The 16,652-nt window shown below is 40.1% G+C and overlaps 1 protein-coding gene across 1 annotated transcript in view; it reads right to left on the bottom strand.

Moving 5' to 3' along the window:
* Positions 1 to 16,652, bottom strand: part of RP1 (RP1 axonemal microtubule associated) — a 2,616,437-nt gene that overhangs the window by 1,679,425 nt on the left and 920,360 nt on the right. Inside the window, exon 24 of the mRNA XM_086965756.1 lies at positions 4,484 to 4,542. Within this exon, the coding sequence (XP_086821882.1) occupies positions 4,484 to 4,542 (59 nt within the window). The remainder of the gene's footprint in view (positions 1 to 4,483; positions 4,543 to 16,652) is intronic.

Genomic DNA, 16,652 nt, shown 5'->3' with positions numbered 1-16,652 from the left:
CTTATGTGCTACTTGTCACATAATGTTGAGAGTTCTAAACTAAGATTTTTTTAAAGATCAACGCAAATGTCCATAATCCCAAAAATAAGGGGAGTGCATCATAGTTAGCCACAGGTTTCACAGTGCAAAGTTTATTGTAAATAACTACAATAAACAATCTAACTCACTGATACTCATACTCTAAAGCATAAAGGTGGGTTTTACTTTTAAGTCATTAATTCACTGTGGGACACAGGTACTGCAAGTGTGGTCAAGGACTCCTTTACCGAGTCCGCCAATAAAGGGATGCCCAATGTCAAACACATTATGTTTTGTGTCCAGACTCACCTAATGCGATAGTGGAATGTGCACAAAATGTTTACTGCACATTGAAAAACATGACAAACAAACCCAATTCCCTGACCTGTAAGCAGAGACGATAATTTCACACTGATGGATTAAACCAGTGGATTCATAGCCCATATCTGTTTTTCAAGGATGTTTTCTTTAGAATTTTCCCTCTCCTCTCCTAACATACAGCCAGATTCATCATTGAAAAATCGGCTCGCAAAGGGACAGATTCTGAGAATCTGGCCCTTTGCGAGCGCAATTTTTGCATTTGGGATTCATCATCCCAAATGCAAAAATCGCAAAATGTGCAATCGCTAAATTGCGAGGAATTGCATTTAAGGAATCTCTAGTTAAGATTCCTTAAATGCAATTCATGAACCATTTTTGAATTGCGAAATTGCTATTTTTGGCCGCTATTTACCGCGAAGTCTGACTTCGTGGTAAATAGCGAAAACTTTGAAAAATGCACTTTAGTGCATTTTTCTAAGTTGAATGTTACACACACACATGTCCTTTGGACATATGTGTGCGCAACATCAGTCTACATTTACATTTCAGGGGTGCCACAGGGTGTCCTTTGGACACCCCTGGCACCCTTGAAATCGCATCCTTATTTGCGATTATCAAATTGCTAATCGCAAATAAGGAAGCTGTAGGAATCACAAATAATATTGCGATTTCTACATGAATCCCGTTTTGCGAGTCATTAATAGTGATTCCTTAATAATCGCTATTAAGGACTCGGAAATTGGACATTGATGCATCTGGCTGTTAGCATTTAAATTGGTAGAACCCATCCTTGGTGTGATAATAATGAACCTATTCCAAATAGAGTTCTATTGCTGAAAGTTTATTTACATAGGGTCTGAGGTAACTTTGTAACACTGGATGCTTTATAAAAACCAATACATTGTGTAAGGGGTTCATTATTCATTACATATTTGTTGTAGCCAATATTTGGGAAAGATGTGCCCACCTCTTCTTGCATTAAATATGCAGTCAATAACAGGAAAAGAATGCACAATACCCTCCCCATAATGTATTTTTTGGGCCAGGGTCTTAAATTAGACTTAGCTCTCACTAGGAAACAGAATAGTCTACACGGCATCTTGGAAGGTGCATATAATCAAAGTTTTAAACAGACCACCTAGAGTGCCTCTCTTAATCATTGTTCCCTTTTCCACTGCTTCACAGTTACCAAGCCTAAAGCTGTTTAATGGTTGTCTTGACACTGAGTGGTCTAGTCTTTGTTGTCTATCATTTTACCTCACTTGATAATTGCTGACCCAATCAAGGCACAATTTTATACTTTAGAAATGGAAAGTCAGAACTAAGCATTCTGCTCATTGAGGGTTCAAACATAATTCACCCTGTCTAACTCATTTTACACCACCTGAGGGTTACATTTTGACTGCATCCAATTAGATGTTTTATTGAGACTGGCTACCTTAGGTACTACGGGAAGGCGAAAACTAGGGGGCATATTACCAAGCAATAGCAATAATTATCGCTATTGCTTGGTTAGAGACAAAAATTTACCGCAGCGCTGCGGCGATTTTTACCGCAAATAAACATTGGTATTAACAAGGTTTAACGCAAATGCGGTAAAAATCGCCGCAAAGCATGAATATCGCTGAAAAGTCAGCGATATTCATGCATTAGCGAGCTAATGCTCTTAGCCATGTTATCCACCTCCCATTGGATAACATGGCTAAGAACTGCTCAGGGCAGGTGTTAGCTTTTGGAGATATTCCCGCTTAGCGCGAATATCTCCAAAAGTTGGTAATAGGAGATAGCGATGTTAGCGACTGTTTTCAGTCGCTAACATCTTGGCACGCCCACTTTGCATCTCATTAGTGATAAATATCACTGACATGCAAAGTGGGGCCCAAGATGGTCGCTATCTCCTACTAGCTGTCGCTAACTGGTGTTAGCGGCAGCTAGGTAATAGGGAGATAATTTTATCTCCGCTTTCTTGGCTTTTAAAGCCAAAAAAGCGGAGATAAACCCCCTTGATAATATGCCCCTAGATGTCAAGTCTTCCACTTTAAGGCTCTGAAAACCAAGAAAGCATATTCCCTACATCAAGCTTGCAAGTTCTATTCTAAAATTCTGTAAGAAATGTAAGACCCTTCTTTCAAACGGGATATGACCACACTTCACCCTATAAACACCACAATGGGAACTTATGGCTAACTTTAGTACATTCCATCTTTCCATCCTCCTTCTTTACCAATTTCAATGATCCAGTATTGTTCCCCTATTTGAGCCAACCCTGCATTTTTTATGTACAATGTCTCATTGCATGTCTGCTACCTTCATGCTATAAAAAGCCAACGCAACCATACATCATACGTACAGTTGTTCATTCAAGTATTATGTAAGCAACTATCTCATAAAATCTGTGGTTTTCATGGTGATGTACTTTTCAAACTAATGTAGCGTATAGTGATTGAAAAGCAGGTAAAGGAGTAAAGGTAGGTAGAAAACAGGAGGCAGGAAAAAGAGTCAAATTGCTAATATGTACGATAGACAACATTGTGTGCCACATAAAATTCGATGTAAGCCCGTCACGTCTTTAAAATGATGGTGTTTAAAGCTGAAAGGCATTCAGGTAGGTAGGGAATTCAGCCAACCAAGATTTTCATATAGTAAACATGCTATTTATCTGATATCATAACTTTACCTACACACTGTTTTTATTAGTTGTATCCTTCAGTGAGGAAATATCAATAAAGAAAATGATGAATGTTTGGTTTGATATCCTGACCAAAAATATGTAAGAATCTCAAAATTCTCTTTCCAAGAATCAAGTGCTATTTTAGACCTAATAAAGTTATGCGTTAAATTGTTTATTGGTTTGTGTCACCTCCAACAAACTCTGGGCCGATTTACAAAATACATGTTGTAGTACTACCATGCTACTACAAATCTTATTACAAAGTGATTTTCACAAACTGCACGTTTGTAGTAACTTTAACTTACACTTTTGCAGTAAGTCCCAACCTCAATTATTTTCTATGTGAGGGTGTTGCAGTACCATGTGTTATGCTGAATGTACTCCAAAAGTGTAAGTTCCTATAAAAGTGTAAGTTAGTATAAAAGTGCAGTTTGTGAAAACCGAAGACTAGTAAACTTATTCAAAAGTGTAAACTTACTCAAAAGAGTAAGTTACCTTTATAAATCAGGTCCTCTGACTTGACTTAAAAAAAGACCAACATTTTCCTAGGAGACTTAGACGGGAGATTGGTTTTGCATACCAGTGTTGTGTGCACAATTTTCAAATACTGAGGCTTATAATGAGACAATTTGGTATTCAATATATATCACGGGAAACAACCACTGGTTTGTAATTCATGGCCCACAACTGTATCTGGAGATACATTGTGATCATCCCTACAATAGCCTTACAGTGAAGCTATGGGCATTTGTGCAAGCAATGAAAATGTTCCTTTGACTGCTTTGGGCTAGTAAAACACAGCAACTGTCATACTTCAGTGGACCCATCAGGGTTCTGTGCCCGGTGCATTGCACCTGCTCCTCCTATGGTAACTACATCCCTGTGTTCCCAGAGGTGTTTGTGGTATCTCTTTTTCAGTGTTCCCCTTTAGACATCAATCTTCTTCACTTCTAGCTGCAGTGGTTTTGGTTAGAATTCAGTTTTTCAATAAGTCACAAAACCTGTGGCGGATCGCTACTTATCTATATTTCATCCCATGTCTAATACTTTGAACAGTTTCAGCAACGTGTTTCAATCTAGTTTTATAGCCATTTCTGGAATAGCTATCATTGTAGCCTTAATAACTTAAAGCATCAAAAGTGAGTGAGAAAACTTCATGAGAACAGTAGTGTGGTTTACAATTTCTAATGAAATTGAAAACAGTGACCAAATGACAGTTCCTGGCTGAATTTAGTGATTTGTAGGTCTCCTTTTACTGACAGATTAAAATAATGCATAATCAAGCAACAACATATTCTTATTTTAATCTTAGTAAATGTAGTTACATTTACTCGAACTTATGTTTATATTGTTCTAGAACTGAGGTTTTGGTTTTAACTGTCATATTGTAATTGATTTTTTATAAATCGATAAAATAATACATTATTATAGCCGTACCATGTTAGAAGAAAAGAAAGAAACAGCATGCAATACCTTGCACTTGTAACTCGATCTCTGAATGCATTCTTCCTTTGGACATAAAAGGAAACCACCTGAGATTAAGAAAAAAGACTCTATTTTCATAAGTGTCAATTACAGTGAGTAAACAATTATATGTTGTGAGCCATTAGCTAATCCATTCACAGAATCCATTCAGGCATAACATGTGTGTTTAATACAGTTGCTCAGGTTTCTTTTCAATGTCTTCTAAACATAGGATTCTTAAACAAAAATAAGAATAAAAATGAACATACATAGCCACATAGAAGAGCCCTGGCTAATCTTTACAGGGGGCAGTTTGATGGTTTGTGAGAGGAATCACCTTGCCTGCCCTCCAAAATATCCCTGGCCATCTCGGTCGATGATATTCAATGACTGGGGTATAGCTCACAACGAGAACCCTCCTTGCTTGCAGATAGGATAGTGAACGAGCCAAGAGGTTATGTGGTAGGACTGTATGGTGGAGTAATTCTGAAAACTAGAACAAAGCCAAACAAGGTAGGCTTTAAAGATCTAGCAGCCGTAGTTCAGAGGATAAGCTGAGCAGGCAGACTCACACTACAGTCACGTCTGTGGGAATCGGAAATACTAAAAGACCTCCGGATATCTGAGGCCTCCAAAAAGTGAAGCATTTTAGAGATCTACAAATTAGGGGACTTATGGGATGTATCAAGACATTTGAAAAACTGAAACAGGTATATGAGCTAAAAGACACACAGAAATACAAGTATCTCCAAGTGTAGTGTAGTTCCTATATTCCCAAAAGGCTCTTCGCATTGGAATAACATATCCTACAGATTTGGAGTAGGTCTTATGTCGACTAGGTCTCTATCGAATATATTAGACTTACCTGTGAGTGTCAGCTAGCTCAGAGGTCGCTAGAAACGTTCTCGAATACACAAGAAGGGATTAGTTTCTGACAACTGCATAAACATGACAACTTTGTTTCCCCAAGATAAAACGTATCTTCAGAGTCATTGAAACAATAGATAGATATTTTACTCAGTGATTCGTGCATGCTTTGTTTCATCAGAGGTGCAGAGAAGTAGAGAGACGGGCGTTTTCAATAAAAGGATTTATTGAAAAGGCTTGTTTCTCATGCAAAAGAAATGAACTTCTACAATCGTAATACTGGCTGTAAAGTATAATGTGTACAGCAAGAAGAGTATTAAAAAATAATACTGTAAAAGCATGGTATGGTTTCTAAGCCATAAATACATACATAAATACCAAAGACTAAAAATACTCAACTGGTGCTTCTAAAATACGCCTACCCCAATGGACCTAACCTAAGTCTAGTACGAGGGAAGAAGTAAGTATGGTGTAGCATAGGTTTTAGTTTTCTCTGCCAAGAATCTATGCAAGATTTCACTTAGGGTCTAATCAGCTCCGTACCTTGGTTTTAAAATGAAGGAGGTCTGGTATTCTGTCTCGGACTTAATTTCCCAACACCCGCGAGGGGAGCTTGAAAACACTGGAGCTGGATTCTCAGCAAGAGAAAGGACAGCTTCTCTGTCAGTGCGCCAGCTGGAGGGTCGGCTTCCTTTGGCACTGGCTGTAGCGAGCTGCGTCGGGAAAGTAGATAGTCGAGCTGCTCTGAAACACTATGTGTTTGCTGGGGCAAGTGTAGGCATATTTATACCTTGAAGGTTCCGGGTTTGACTTAAAGTCGGACATAATAACGTCACCAAAGAACCCCAAGGGAATGGTAGTTCTTTGAAAACGCCATGATTTCTAGGACAAATCAATATTCAAGAAAGGGGATGTCCCTAACTGCTGAAGCCAAGTTTTCCAAGAAATCGTTGTGGCTTTGTGGAACCAGTGGTAGTAGCCATGCCTGTATTTGGACTGGATGGGCTATGTCTAAATATGGTTATGATTTCTATTCCTATATTAGGGCAAGGCAAATTATACCTATATAAGGGCATGAATTGATAAATTACGGGATCCTAAAACGCTACACAACACAAGTAAAACATGCACTCACAATATATACAGACTTCAAGACATACAAGACAAACTTTCAAGAAGTACAGGATGTTGGTGGCACCTCTCCATAGGCATGCTATACCTCGGGTCTACAGAACTTTAACTACCACCAGTCAAGGGCCACTGGATAAACTCAAATTTAAATGGGAACATGATCTAAAGATGTTGAAAGAGGATGATTGGGCAGAGGCCTGTGAATATCTGAGAGAAGTCACAATTAAATCTGGTTTTCGAATACTGCTGCAGCCCAAAATATTATGCAGAGTTTGCTACACTTTGGTCCCATTACAAACAATAGGTTGAACAGAGAGTAGTAGATGTCTTCTGGGTTGTGGACAGGAAACCACTCATATGATGGTAAAGTTTGAAAATAAGCACTGGGACTGTTATTGTAGTCATCAACTGTCATTGGCCAAAGGTGCAGCACAGTGCAGAACATGTTTCTGTAATGTTTTAAAGCCTGCTTCAGCAATATTATGATCCTGTAAAATGTCCTTTTGAGCCCATACTTCTAGCTGCATAATGTGTGGAATTTGGAAATGCCAAATGGGAGGCTGGCATGAAAATATCAACTTGTCTTCTTTACTGCAGAGGCTAACATAACTTTTTCCATTTGAAAATTGCAGTTTTAGGTATGAAAGTCACATTAACCTAACTCAGATTGAGAAAAAACTTGAAGATCTGTCTTCACTGAATTCTGCTATTAAAAATTGAATAAACTGGTGAATTTAGGTTATTAGTTTAGATCTTACAAAGATGATTTCTAGAAAAGTTACTCAACACAATTTAAGTGTCATCAACCCTCTTCAGAACCTACCTGAATAACACAGGGCCAACTGAGGCAAGTGTCCTCTTGGAGGATTCCTGGCAGTTAAGGAAAAATAGTCAAACTGCCCATATCTGAGGAACTTGAATGAAGAGGAAGAAAGGGTCACCTGATTGTTACATAAATTTGAGGTATGCACTCTAGAATGTGCCCCTGTTTATGAAAGACACAAAGAAAGAGATAAAGTGGAGTGTCTGTCTTTCACGTTGGCTTGTTCCTTGTCAAGCTAGCTCTACTACAAGAGGGGGAGATGGGTGTAGGGTGTTGGGGAAAGCATAAGGTTTGAGCTGTATTTTTACTGTAAGTGAAAAAGAGGCATTGTCAGATCAGCAGGGATGCCATGAATTACAATCTTACATTCTCACCTGTGAGACCTGTTACACTACATATTGGGCACACACCATATCATAGATTAACTGCATGGCAGCATCACTGGTGGATCTGGCAGATATGGTTTTTGAGGTCTAGTCATCCACTCAGGGCTGGAATCACCCATGACAAAAAGAAAACACTTCAAGTTACTAACTAAACCAACGGAAATATGAATCAGTACTTCCAGTGCACCATAGGCAGTAGCAACATTAGACACCCGTTTCCACAGTAAACAGTGCCTGCCACCAGCAGTTGGAGGGCTACTTTGTACTCAACAGTTTGCACCTTTCATGTTCCTGCACCTTTTTAATTTTTTTCCGTCTCGGGCCCCTCATAGTTAGTTATTGTAGTGAATGGCTTCCTGCTTTAACGCTTACATCATACTAGACAGCCTGTTGAAACTTTGGGTTACACTCCTTAGTGGGAGAATGTTTCATGACTGATTCCAGGAAGCCCAGGGCCTAGTCATGGGACTCCCTCATCAAACAGTTTGGAAAAGTTGATCTTGGAGGAGAGGGTAATTTGCATGCATGTTTCCCTATGTCTATGATAACTGATTAGCTACTCCTAGTACAGTCTACAAGGCATCAACCGCATCTGACCAGTTGAGGCTGTATCGTATGGGAATATGTAAATATGAGCTGACACACATTGCCCTGCTGTGTTCTCTCTTATCCTTCACTATTTTCACAAGATATTCGCCCCTGGGCTTTTCCTTATTAAACCTAACTGTGCGGCCGTCATGACAGGGAATGAGCAAGTTGCAATCTGAGTACCTGATGGCATCCTCATTTTTATAGAAACTTTCGAGGGTGGGCTAGTAGAGTAAAGATAGGCGACACACTGTGAGAAATTGGGTTGTTTGTTGACTGGAGTGTGAGCCCTGGTCGAGGAACAGCCATAATTCCGTGCAGGATGAGCCACAAAAGTCACTAAACTAACCTGTGCTCAACACTGGGTATCATGGCACCAAAAGCAGTCAGGCTTAACTTAGAGGCAATGTGTGAAGTTCTTATGCAGCACACAAACAGTAATGAAGTAACACAATACAAGAAAAATCCCCAACCAATATAGAAAAATAGATTACATTTTTAATAAATGATTTGACACCCAATAGACAAAAATCTCTTCAGTGGAACCGGAGTTATGACTTTTTAAAGCTTTTGGTAAAAACTAGCACCCAAATGATCAAAGCACCAACCCTTAACATCTGGTTGCATGAGATCTGGTCAGATGAGAAAACTATGGTAGTCTGGGATGGAGTGCGGTTTGGATACAAGAAGTGAATTGTGCAGGGTCAGTGCTTACCTTCAGATTTAAAAATATTTTGGAGAAAAATGTTCTGAGAAGGTAAAGTTCAGTGGGGCTAGGCTGCAGGAAGTGTCCGAGGAGGGAGCGTCATCATTGGATCACCTTGGGTCGAAGCCGCAATGAAGATTTCTACGTTCAGATTTGGGGCCTGATTACGATCTTGGTGCATGGGATACCTCACCACAAGCATGACGATATCCCATCAGCCATATTACAAGCTCCATAGCATATAATGGAACTTGTAATACAGTGGATGGGATATCTGTCACATTTGTGACAAAGCATCTCATCCACCAAAATCCTAATCAGGTTCTTAGCCAAAGACATTTCCACAATGCCTGATGCCCCTGTGGCGAAGGACCACCAAAAAGGATTTGCTGCTGCAGAGAAGAACGTAGCAGTAGAAGCAGCAAAATCAATCCAACCGGCAATGCACCTTGGGTGGAAATGTGTGCAGGTTGGTCCTAGTCTCCTCCTGGTTCTTAGAGCATTTTGTAGGCAAAAATGTTCCAAGTCCCCACTTTTGGATTTAAGTTATCTGAACAACTTTAGCACCACTTCCAAGGGTCCACAACTGGAGGGGGACTACTTGAAGGGTCAAGTTTCACTCAGGCTGGGTCCAGGTGTGTGTTCAAGATGGAGGAAGCCTTTTGTGTCCCCTGAGGCTCTAAACAGAAGGCCAGCAAACAAGCCCTTTTAAGTCACTCTAGAGGTCCTGGGACAGATGATGATCCAGACCTTGAACCCAGGCAGAAGGCATCAGGGCAGCAGAGCAACAGGGCAGAAGTCTTCCAAGACAGAAGTTCAGCACAGTAGCAGTCCTTCCAGCAGCACAGAAATCCTTCTTCCTGGCAGAGTACCACAGGTCTAGAAATGTACTAAAGAATTGGCGCCTGAGGTCCTCTTTTTTATGCCCTGGTGACCTGATTCTTTGAGGTGGGAGAAGCTTTTAGACAGTGTCTTTGAAATGCGTTGAATTTCCTGCCTCCTCTGCCTCGGCTATATGCTGGCTACAGTGACAATGTGGGGTTGTTAAGCCCTTTATGTTAAGGCAGAGTACAGGCTACTTATTTGGAAGTAGGGCTGTGCTCAGCTTTACCCCCATCCTGTCAGCAGATGGCCAATTCAACACACCTAGTCCCTCTATTGTGTGACTGTCTAATAGGAATTTACAAATGCTAACTGACATTTACACCCAAACATGTGACTCAAGACAGACTACAGGCACAAAAGGGTTAAGGGAAGAAAAAAGACAACTTTCTAAAAGTAAAAAGAACAATTGATGCATGGAATGCTGAGCAATGTCAAACACACGCCCCCAGTACATCGCTCTGGGACTAAATATAGTGTTTTTTTGCTCACCACGCCATCCCAGTTTGGACCTAACCATATGCAAATCAGTCTTGATCCTGCTCCCCCTGGGAACAGTCAAGACCGAACTGCCAAGCCAGGTCCTCCCTGGAATTGAAACAAGCAACATAGGGTTGGTTTCACTGTATCACCGCTCATCAACCAGGATAGCGTGAATCCAGTGGCATGGGGAGCATGGGACCCCCATCTGGGAATCCCCATCCCACCTAGGGTGACAAAATGCAAAAAGAACGATTCATGGACAGGATGCTGAAAAATGGCAAGCAGGTATCCCCAAAACAGAGATCTGGGCTTACATTCATCGTTTTTGTCGCTCACCGTGCCATTCCAGTTTAAACCCAGCCATTTGCTTATCAGTCTTGATCCTGCTCTCCATGGGAGCAGTCCAGCTCCAATTGCCAGGTCAGGTCCTCCCCAGACCAGAAACAAGTATCATAAGACCAGTTTCAGGGTACCACCCCTCAGCAGCCATTTAATAACCTCATCTATATGTAGGTGATACATACCTCATTGAAGTCCATCAACAGTAATTACTTTACCTCTTGATATTGCAGCAGGAATTAGGTCCACAGGAAAACAGGTAGAATAAGGGGTTAAAGGCCTGCACTATTTTACTGATCACTCATTACCTGACATTGTAATTTATTTCAAGGATTGAAGGGCTAATGGGTCCAGGTAATATGCACTCCTGTTTATAAGTGAGGATATTTTTGAAGCTACTTGTTCTCAGTAACGGTAAACTCCTTCCCAATTTATTTCATGACTTGGAGGTGTGAAAGGACAAATAAGAATAATCTTAGTCTGTTAGGAATGAAATCCTTTTATTGAATCCATTGTTAGTTGTGGAGGGGACTCTTTAAACTCTCGGAGTCTTTCAAGACAAAGCAAAAACAGAAAACAAAAGGTTTGCGGCACAGCCAACACGTACTTCGCCCCCTATAATTGGCCTTTTAGCCTTGGGCTTCTTCAGGGCTGCCATGGCAAATGTATTCAAATCCCGTAATAAAAATTAATATGTATAGAGAAAACACAGACGTACAGTACATCAAATGCAAATTTGCACTGGAAGAAAAGTTTGGCCATTAGTGGGAGGGGAGAAAAGGAAATGCGGAAATCATAATAAGTGATAGTTAACTAACGCATTAAAGCAGAATTCTGTATGTTACCAGGCAAGAAAATGGAAAGAAAAGAATTTAGGATTAGCCCGCAAGAAAACATTTGAGAGTTCAAATGTAATTAAAACAGAAAAATGTAAAAGAAAAAGTTAAAATTAAATGATAGATATTGGAGAGAAAAACACTAGAAAGAAGAAAACGGTTTAATAGGGAGAAAATAATATTAGAAATAAAAAATGTAAGAGGATAAGATTTGAGAGAGAAACAAAATAAAAAATTACAATGTAAAGGAGAGTTCAAAACGGAACAACAACCAAATGGGAAGGCAAAGGGTTACAAGGAAAATTGGAAAGAAGAGGAATGGTATTAAAATCATTAAATCCAATCATTTTAGAGTGCAGGACATATCATCAAATAATAGTTCCATAAGGGAAAGGGGAAGAAAAGAGATAAGAGTAGAATATATCCCATATGTTATACCATCATGGTAGAACAAAAATCAAATAAAAGTCAACATATGCATACGGTTATGTTGTAATTATGATGAGAAGGGTGACCATGAATCCATACAAAAAGGCACATAACAGAATTTCCAAAACATTAGTATAAATGCCTTATACCCCAGGTACCAAAAGGGGTGTGCAACAGTATAAATATAGAAATGGAAATGGGACTATTCACAAATACTACCGTGAACAGGAACTACGGTTCGAAACGCGTAGGTGTTTTGTGTCACGTTTGGAATAAAATAACTGCGTGAAAACCAAGAAGTGTGCCCCAACTTCATTTCTTTGTATGGAATTAATCTGAGACACTGTCCTGGTCTCAACGCTGGCACCCACTGGATTGCGCTCCTGCTGTGAAAGGACAACTTGTTCATTCATATATATATATATATATTTATATATATATATATGAATTCAGCTTTTCCCCGTGGGGAAGTTTTGTTCCTCATGCACTCCCGTGTGAAGGATTCAAAAACCACACCGGGTTTTAAGTCAAATTACAGTTTCTTTATTTCAGCATCCAGCAAAACCTAACGCGTTTCGGTCTCTACGGAGACCTTGCTCACAGGTTAGTTTACTTGACAACATTTTGCATTTAAATAAAGAAAAAAAGGGAACCCATTCGGGATTACATCACTTCCTGTAGGTTATACAGGCATTCTGGGACATGTAGTTTGCTGGTCTTGTTTTATCAAAAAATAACGCAGAAAGTTGATTCTTTAATCTTTTACGCAGCGTGCATAATTTCAAAATTAGATTAATGTTATTGTAATTTTTGCATTTAACTCATGCATTTGTAATAATGTTGAGCAACATTGAAAAGTAATAAACCTCAAAGAAATCATATTAGAGCCCTCTAGTGGGCAAACCCGTTTCACACCAAGTTCATTTGTCAATTCTTTTGACAGTGCAAGAGTTATTCTTGATTTTCACAAATTGCAAATTTAAATCATATATTGGAATTACTGTATTCTTAAGCGACTTTGGTAATCAGAATTCATAATGAAGCCCTCCAGCAATTATCAAAAGAACTGATCTACTGGTGGATAAACAAAAATCATCAGAGGATGAATCAGACAAAATTCGCTTCATCACCACTCACTCAACGGCCAACCAAGCAATCACCAAGATTCTTAATAAAAACTGGCATATTCTCCACATGGACCCTACAGTGGCTCAAATTGTAGGAGATCATCCTAATGTGACCTACCGAAGGGCAAAGAACTTGAAAGACAAATTGATTCACAGTCATTTTCAGGAACAAAAAAAACCAGAAGCATGGCGTAGACCAAAAGGATTCTACAAATGTTCAGGATGCAAAGTTTGTTGCATTGCTAAAACAACCACGGAGATACAGATGGCAAACAAAAAAACCTGGAAAATTGAACAACTAATTAACTGTAAAACACAATTTGTCGTTTATGCCTTAGAGTGCCCGTGCTCCCAGAAATATATCGGAAGCACCAAAAAAGAACTTAAACTTCGCATTTTGGAGCATGTTCGTGTGACAATTAACTCTGATCGCAGCAATGCCATGGCTAGACACATGGAGAAGGAACATAAAGGGGATTGGAAATCTTTAATCTTCTACGGAATTGAAAGTGTTGGACCAAATCGAAGAGGCGGAGATCGTGAACTGGTGATGAGGCAAAAAGAGTCTAAACATATTATGAATTTTCGTACCTTGAGCCCGTTTGGGCACAATCAGGATGAAGAACTACATTGCCACCTGTAAAGTTGTACTTACACGCTTATCAGACAATGACTGATGCCTGCTCTGTGTTAATTCACACATCTATCTCTCACACAATTTTTCTTCATTTAGGACATGTTTGAACATTTAGAATATTGTTTGCACGATCAAATGTTGATGTATGATTCTGGTGTGGAATGGTTTGGCCCACTGGAGGGCTTCATTATGAATTCTGATTACCAAAGTCGCTTAAGAATACAGTAATTCCAATATATGATTTAAATTAGCAATTTGTGAAAATCAAGAATAACTCTTGCACTGTCAAAAGTATTGACAAATGAACTTGGTGTGAAACGGGTTTGCCCACTAGAGGGCTCTAATATGATTTCTTTGAGGTTTATTACTTTTCAATGTTGCTCAACATTATTACAAATGCATGAGTTAAATGCAAAAATTACAATAACATTAATCTAATTTTGAAATTATGCACGCTGCGTAAAAGATTAAAGAATCAACTTTCTGCGTTATTTTTTGATAAAACAAGACCAGCAAACTACATGTCCCAGAATGCCTGTATAACCTACAGGAAGTGATGTAATCCCGAATGGGTTCCCTTTTTTTCTTTATTTAAATGCAAAATGTTGTCAAGTAAACTAACCTGTGAGCAAGGTCTCCGTAGAGACCGAAACGCGTTAGGTTTTGCTGGATGCTGAAATAAAGAAACTGTAATTTGACTTAAAACCCGGTGTGGTTTTTGAATCCTTCACACGGGAGTGCATGAGGAACAAAACTTCCCCACGGGGAAAAGCTGAATTCTTGTAATCGCAGCGGGTCCTGCTGCGCCTCGCGTGCACCGCCCCAGAGCACCCGGGAGCCTCCGAACTTGGGCCAGACTGAATTCCATATATATATATATATATATATATATATATATATATATATATATATATATATATATATATATATATATATATATATATATATATATATATATACACACACCAGCCTGGACTCCCCCGGGAGTCTTGTTTTCAAAATGTGCTGATTCAGTAGCTTTCCTTACGTGCTGACTGAGCTGTGGCCCAAAATCCACAGCTACCCACCCTGCAAAATACACTGTCTTTCAGTGGAAAAATGTGATTCACCTACGTTGCATCTGGCACTCTTTCATGTCACAGGCACTTGGCCTACCAAGCAAGTGAGGCAGTTTTTCTCAGGATAATTGGAGGAATGTTGGGTGGTAGGAAAGTGGTGGCTGCTTGCAGATTCCTTGACTTTTCCACACAGAAATGCAAGGATTTTTTTTAGGTAAAGTTTGAGTTTTGCATAGGGGATTCTGGGAATAAAATGTGGCGAGTGCCATGCAAGTCAGCCCATCCTAGACACCCCCAGGTGTCTAGTTTTAAAAATGTACAGATTGGCTAGGAAAATGTAGAGATTGGCTAGGTTTCCATAGGTTCAGGCTGAGCTAGGGTCTAAAATCTAGAGCTACCCACATTGGAAAAAAGACCTTGTTTTTGGTGGAGAAATGCAATGCTTCCATGTTGCGTTTTGGGCCGTACCTGTGATGGGCACTAGGCCTATCCACTGAAATGAGGTACCATTCTTATCAGGAGACATACGGACACACAAAATAGTACAACAAGTTTTATTACTAATTATCATTTTCTAGCAGCAAATGAGTTAAAGTCCGACTTCACCATAAGTATGGATGTTAAATTGTGATTCCTAAGACACAAGATTTGAAGGGTTTGTGTCTTCCCAAATAGGAATTAACATGTATTAATGCAATCCCAATGTTATCCTATGTGGAAGAGATAGGCCTTGCAGTAATGAGAAACTAATTTGATAGTTTTTGAAGACCAGGGCATGTAAAACCTAAATGTATATGTCCTGCCTTATAAATACAGTGCACCCTGTGCTATGGGTTGTCCAGGGCATATCTTATCTAAAAACAAATGTAAAAGTTGTATGTTATAGATTCTGCGCTGGATGCCAAATTGGTGCCCGCAATAGATCGTCGGCAGGGGCCAAAGCTACATTCAAGGGAGACCCACTGCCCCCTTCTTTAGCGTAAAGGCAGCCAAATGTGTTTTGATGCTACTACTACAGCCCTGTCCTTCTGAGACGACCTTGATTAGCTATATAAATATGGCAAGTAAGACTTTAGATTCGGCCCGCCTGTCCTGCTAATGGGGCTGTTTCTCCCTCCGGCGGTCATCACTCGACATCATGCACTCCCACTCAAGACATGCAGACCCTGGCTCTGTTAATTATGCCGATCCTCTGCTTAGTTTGCACCCCCTTTCATCCGGATTATAGAATATTGTGGGGATCCTCTGAATTCGTACATCAAGGACTCATCCCCCCGCCTGACCTCAAGATGTTCACCTTAGTCATTGACTCTGTGAACTCTCTATCGACAGCTGAGACCCAGCCATTTTGACTGATGCCCGGTGGAGCTGCCTAATGAGCTAAAGGGGAGATAAGCTATGGATTCCCTCGTTGGCCATCACCTACCTAGCCGGTCCTTGGGCAAACTCTCCTGCCTCTCTCCTGACCTTATCTCCCTCCTCCCCCTTCACCCTACCGCTCTACTCTTCTCTTCATTACAGCTATTGACCCCTTCCCTCACCCGTCCTTGTTCATAGTTCCCACCCTGTTCATCCACTGGACTTTCTTATGTGAACTTTCCCTCGTCAGTTGAGACCCAGCTATTTGACTGATGCCCAATAGAGCTACCATGTTTAGCTAAAGGCGAGATGGGCTGTAGATTCCATCCTCGGAGGTCACCTACCCTGTTGGTCTTTGGGCTGACTTCCCTTCGTCTCTCCTGCTGTCTTTTCCCTCATCCTCCACCTTCCCCCTTTCCCCTTCCCCCCTCCTCCCTCCTTCACTCACCTTTCTTTCCTCTTTCAATGTGTTGCTTATTTTTGACATAATGTGTAATTGTTATAATTTTCTGTAACATTTTGTAACT

Source organism: Lissotriton vulgaris, chromosome 4_1 (genome assembly GCF_964263255.1).
Source record: "Lissotriton vulgaris chromosome 4_1, aLisVul1.2, whole genome shotgun sequence".
In the NCBI taxonomy this organism is placed as follows: domain Eukaryota; kingdom Metazoa; phylum Chordata; class Amphibia; order Caudata; family Salamandridae; genus Lissotriton; species Lissotriton vulgaris.
The sequence above is the reverse complement of the archived record's forward strand: the minus strand, read 5'-3'. Positions and strand labels throughout refer to the sequence as shown.